The sequence below is a fragment of the Macaca nemestrina genome, chromosome X (assembly GCF_043159975.1).
Source record: "Macaca nemestrina isolate mMacNem1 chromosome X, mMacNem.hap1, whole genome shotgun sequence".
Taxonomy (NCBI): domain Eukaryota; kingdom Metazoa; phylum Chordata; class Mammalia; order Primates; family Cercopithecidae; genus Macaca; species Macaca nemestrina.
Window position 1 is genome coordinate 144180820 of NC_092145.1, and position 6000 is coordinate 144186819.

At 40.8% G+C, this 6000-nt stretch overlaps 1 protein-coding gene across 3 annotated transcripts in view; it reads left to right on the plus strand.

Moving 5' to 3' along the window:
* LOC105478168 (CTP synthase 2) overlaps positions 1 to 5691 on the plus strand; it is a 124300-nt gene extending 118609 nt beyond the window's left edge. For all 3 annotated transcript variants that reach the window (XM_071088859.1, XM_071088858.1, XM_071088860.1), the window contains exons 18-19: positions 2826 to 2936; positions 3900 to 5691. In XM_071088859.1, coding sequence (XP_070944960.1) covers positions 2826 to 2895 — 70 coding nt within the window. In that variant the 3' untranslated portion in view covers positions 2896 to 2936; positions 3900 to 5691. The remainder of the gene's footprint in view (positions 1 to 2825; positions 2937 to 3899) is intronic.
* The last annotated feature ends 309 nt before the right edge of the window (positions 5692 to 6000 follow it).

A 6000-nucleotide genomic window follows, 5' to 3' on the forward strand; every position in this document is an offset into this window, starting at 1 on the left:
TCTTCTGTCTCCTCTCTTTATTCTAGTGCTCCGTCCCCACCACCTACGCTGTTTTTGTTCAAAAGTCAGAGAAGGGAGTGAGCATGCAAATCAGGAAACAGATTGTCTTTTTGTCTATACAGATTTGTCTATTATTTTGTTTATTTATTAATATTCAGTCAGTATGTTTAGAGTGAAATCTTTCTTTTCTAGTCTATCAGCATAGGGTTTCTCCAATTGTTCCCTTTCCTCGAAAAAGAAAAAAAAAAAGGTAACATTTCACCTGTTAGGGAATTCAGACTTTTTTTTTTTTTTTTTTGAGACAGAGTCTCGCTCTGTTGCCCAGGCTGGAGTGCAGTGGTGCGACCTCGGCTCACTGTAAGCTCCGCCTCCTGGGTTCACCCCATTCTCCTGCCTCAGCCTCCCGAGTAGCTGGGACTACAGGCGCCCGCCACCACGCCTGCCTCATTTTTTGTATTTTTAGTAGAGACGGGGTTTCACCATGACAGGCAGGATGGTCTCGATCTCCTGACCTTGTGATCCGCCAGTCTCAGCCTCCCAAAGTGCTGGAATTACAGGTGTGAGCCACTGCGCCTGGCCGGGAATTCAAACTTTTATTGCTATAAATTAGCAAAAGTTTGGCCAAGCCTGGGGATGGGTCAGGCATTAAACATTTCCTTGTAATATCATCTCCATAGATCAGTAGAACTCTAGTGGAGTGGATCAGTGTGCTGATTTATTTGGAACTGAGTAAGAGGAACCACAAACAGAGCCCACAGCTCAGAGGGAAAGTTGAGTTGCAGAGCTATCTCATGGAGAAGGTGTATTTCTAAGGGAACCCAACCTGGCGATATTTATGTCAATAATTGGTCCTATTTTGAACAGTGTCTGTGACTCAAGGTAATCAGGACATTCCATATATTTCTAATTTTGAAATTTGCATGATTGTGAAAATTATTTCTCCAACTCTTGGACCTATGAGAATGTTGGAAGGGAAAACTTTCATGCTGCTGACCTAAAATCATAGTGAAAACATGGTCTGAAGGAGAAAAGATTTCAAGGCAAGTGTAGAGAGTACGTTCACATTTTTTATGGCACTGCAGGGTGTTTTCTGGGTCTTGAGCCAATATGCATGTCTTAGTCCTCATGACCACCAAGTTCAAGCTCCTGTGCAATTTGCTGATTGTAGATGACTAGTTCCTCTGTAATGAGGAGGCGCTGTGATCCTCCAGCACAGAGGCCAGCACAGATCTGGATCTAGGGAGGTGCTGTGGTCCTTAAAACACAGAGCCAAAAGCCAAACTGCAGCTGAAAATAATTATAGCATTTGGCTAATGTAATCAGGGATACGCAGCTGTGTTCACTGTTCTCTAGTCCTTTCATGTTGCTAGAGGGGAGAAAAGAGTTTTTCCTCTACCCATCGTAGGTTCATGGCCGAGGCCCCGATAACAAAAAAACAGATTAACAAGCAAAAAGCATACAGTCGGGCACAGCAGCAGGTGCCTATAATCTCAGTTACTTGGAAGGTTGAGGTGGGAGGATCCTTTGAGGCCAGGAGTTGGAGACTAGCCTGGGCAACAGTGAGGCACCACCTCCCCACCCTCACACACACACTCCGGCCCCATTTCTAAAAAAGAGAGAGAAAAGCATACAAATTTATTTAAGTATTATGGGAACCTTCATAAGGAAATGAAGACTCAAAGAAACAGGTAAACTCTAGTGTTTCTAAAACAGACCTGATGAAGACTAGAGACTCATGGAGAGTTATAATAGAGCAAAAAGAGTGTGATCTCATGGTAATATAGTAGGGGAACTTAGTAAGGCCTGTTTATTCAGATTCTTCCCTGGGATCCTGTGTCTTCAGAGATAAGGATGCTCGTTTCCTCTGGTTATGGGGGTTGGGGGTACCTCTCACCTGAGGGCCTTTTGACCTGCTTCAGAGAAGGTCAAAAAATCCTTCCTGGGTGTTATGACCTGCTTCGGGGGGTAAGGTCAGAGGAAGGCCAGAGAGAACTTCTTGCACACGCTGTCTCAAATTCCTTCAGCTTCATGCAATGTATACGTGGGGGCTGTTATGGTTAGAGTCATAATAGTCTAGGTCAGGGGCTGACAGACTTTTTGTGTAAGGTTACAGAGTAAATATGTTAGGCTTATGGGCCATATGCAATATGCCAAGATGCCATATTTTGGGGTAGTGTGTCCTGAACTCCCTCATTGCCAAAGGAAACAGTTGTCATCAGAAGAGTGAAGAACGAAAAAAACAAATAAACTGAAAATCCAGATAATATCGTATGCTATGTTATTACATTGAAGAACAAATTGACATCAGTAGGAGTAGGACTAAGTGATGCTCAACCTCAGATGGACTGAGATTTAGGCCCTAGTATGACAAGAGTAGATTCACAGAAAATAAATGGGTCCATCAACTCAGGCTTTCATTTTAAATCAGTTTGTTAATATAACACATCTAGTAGAAAGCAAGCAATAGCTATGGTGGCAGGAAGGCAATCTACTTTCAAGGCTTTCACTCAAGTTTAGAAATGATCAGTGGTCTTCAGAAGATTATAAATTTCAGTCTAAGTTGAAATGCGTTTTAAAATTTTCTGAATAAGTAACTTCCAGTTTATGATGAAAACAAGTGATCAGTTTTTCTGACCAAAGAAAGAGGCCATTGCATGTGATTGGACTGACCTCTTCCTGTGGTGATTAGAAAGTGCTAAAAGAATGTTCCTTAGTATTTTCTCTCATACTAAGGGGTTAATATGGAATGTGTTTGAAATTGCAAATTGAATAATTGTCCCGGTTTTTTTTTATACCTTGCTAAATTAGTTCTTCTTTTAATCTAGTGATAGATACAGTGATGCCAGTGATGACAGCTTTTCAGAGCCAAGGATAGCTGAGTTGGAAATAAGCTGAAACGAATACATGACTGGGAATAATGGGGACTGCCTGTGAGGGTAAGATGGAATCTTCGAGGATTGTTCATTTCTCTCATGGACAAGCTGTATTCATCTTGATATTGAGGAGGATATTATAGGACTTGCCTCACAGGATCTTGCTCCTTTGAGATGCTCCCGTTTGACTGGCAGTTAGCAGGACAGGCATGACAGCCCATAGTGCTGTCCAGAGTTAGTGTTTGGGGAAAATGGAATGCACCTTGGACCAGGAAAAAAATATATAAGTGCACCTATAAATGTATACGTGGGGGCTGTTGTGGTTAGAGTCATAATAGTCTAGGTCAGGGGTTGACAGACTTTTTCTGTAAGGTCAGAGAGTAAATATCTTAGGCTTATGAGCCATGCAGTTCCTGTGGCAACTACTCAATTCTGCTGTTGTAGCAGGAAAGCAACCATAGACAGTATGTAAGTGAACAGGCATGGCTGTGTTCCAATCAAACTTTATTTACAAAAACAGTTCGCTGATCCCTGGTCTAGGCCACTCATAGAAGAGCAGATTTCCTTGGATTTGTATAAAATGAAATGAAATAAAATAAAATAAAATAGTATTTTATTTCTTTGTAGGGAGATGCAAGAGACAGGCTTAGTATCCAAGGGCAGCTTATTTTTCTATTGCTCTATTATGCACTATTAGAATACCAGCCTGGATAGCTTCAGTAAATTTATGCTCAGTGGCAGATAGTGCCTGGATTGCCCTAGGCATTATGGCAGGCCTCCACTTGTATAAGTTGTTCTTTAGCAGAGACAGCAGCTTTTGGAAGACTTGTAAAGCGTTCATTGCTTTCCTGTGAGATCTCTTCATGTTCATCAGGGAAGATGCAAAGCTGTGTCTATTTAGTTTTTCCTCAAACATGGAGATCTTTTGGAGCAAGTCAAAATGGTCCAGAGGTTAGCTGGAGATATTGAAATACTTGTATTATTCCGTTCCTGGTGTTGCTAATATTTATATTCTTTTCTTTTAAGCATCTGAAATAATTGAAGGCAAGATGAAGGAACTATCTGAAGAAATCACTACACTCTTACAGAATCCCTCTGTTCTCCGGCAAACATGGGATGTAAAGCCTCACAGGGAATCTGATAATACATACTTCTGTGAACCAGAACCAGAGGGGTAGTTTTCTTTTCCCTCCAGAGGCAGCCTTTGGTACTTAAATATCTGTAGCTGATTAAATTTTTCCCAACAACCTCGCTGGGGAGAAAGTGTGTTCATATTTTGTCCAGTGGATCAGGATGTTAGGATGATGAGCAAGAGTCCAGGTCACCGTGCCTTTGCTGTGATGTATGGAAAGGATGGCAGGGAACATGCCGTAAGTAATTTTGAGTAAGAAAATGAGTCACTGTGTTACCTGGAACTGAGCCACAGATTTGTGTGTGGTCCAAGATCATTTCGGTTTCTTACCCTGTTTATTTCCTGGTAAAAGTAAAATTGAATAGGTCCAAGACTTGGGCGTATAATGCTTTGCCTCAGACACAAAATTTAAGGGGGTTCCAAAAAACTCAGGAATCAAGATCAGTAATACAGTTTGAGTATCCCTTATGTGAAATGCTTGGGGCTGGAAGTGTTTTGAATTTCAGATTTTGGAATATTTGCATATACATGAGATATCTTGGGAATGAGACTCAAGACTAAACATGAAATTCATTTATGCTTCATATACACCTTATACACATAGCCTAAAGGTAATTTTATACAATATTTTAAATAATTGTGTGCATGAAACAGTTTCAACTGCATTTTGACTGTGATTTCTGGAATGAGATCAGGTATGGAATTTTCCACTTCTAGCATCATGTTGGCATTCAAAAATTTTGGAATTTTGGAGCATTTTGGATTTTGGATTTTCAGATTAGGGATGCTCAACCTGTATATGTACATTTTAATCGACATGAAATTCACATAACAGAGAATTAACCATTTTGAAGTGAACAATTTGGTTGCATTCACTGATGCTGAGCAACCACCACCTTTAGCTATTTCCAAAACATTTTCATCACTCCAAAATAAATGCCTGTACACACTAGCAGTCACTCCCTATTTTCCCCTCCACCTGTCCACTGGCAACCACTGATCTCCTTTTTATTTCTGTGGCTTTTTCTATTCTGGATATTTCATGTAAGTGGAATTATACAATATATGTGGTCTTTTGTGTCTAGCTTCTTCTGAGACAGTAGGAAGGGGGCTTGGCTTTGGCTCATCTCCACTAGAGCATTTTTTCATGCATTCCCAATGATCATAAAACCCATACTACTACCTCATTGACACCATACCTGCTAACCTTGAGGCTTTAGCCATACAAAGAAAATGGCCTTTCTATATTGTTCTTCTGTGCTCTCATAATGCTTAACCATGTCTTTTACTTAAACAATTCCAGGAACTGGCCTTAGGAGATCCAAAATAGGGAGCCAAGATTGCAGAGTGTCCCATCTTGGGAGGGAATGCTGAATAATTAATTGATTTACAGCCTTGTTGCTGCTGGCCAGACCACCCGGTGACCCATTACTCGAGATAATCATCACAACCGGATGATGCTAACCTATATCCTCTACCCTTCGCGTGCTTTGTCTGGGAAAAGTCTTTTGGCCCCATGTCAATTTCTATTGCATTGAAAGACCAAGAGCCCCTGGTCAGTCAGGCTTCCATTTAGCATGATGTTTGCAAGGTTTACCCATGTTGTAGCATGTGTCAGAACTTCATTCCTTTCTATGGCTGAATAAAATTCCATTGTATGAATATACCACAATTTGTTTCCACCTTTTGGTTATTGTGAATAGTAATACTCGAACAATCACATGCAAATGTTTGTTGGAGTACCTGTTTTTAATTCTTTTGGGGTGTATGCCTAGGAGTGGAATTGCTGTGTCATATGTAATTCTAACTTCTGAAGAAGGATCAGTAATATTTTAATGCAGTGTTATTTAAAAAAATCAAAATTAGGCCAGGTGTGGTGGCTCATGCCTGTAATCCCAGCACTTTGGGAGGCCAAGACGGGCAGATCATGAGGTCAGGAGTTCGAGACCAGCCTGGTCAACATGGTGAAACCCCGTCTCTACTAAAAATACAAAA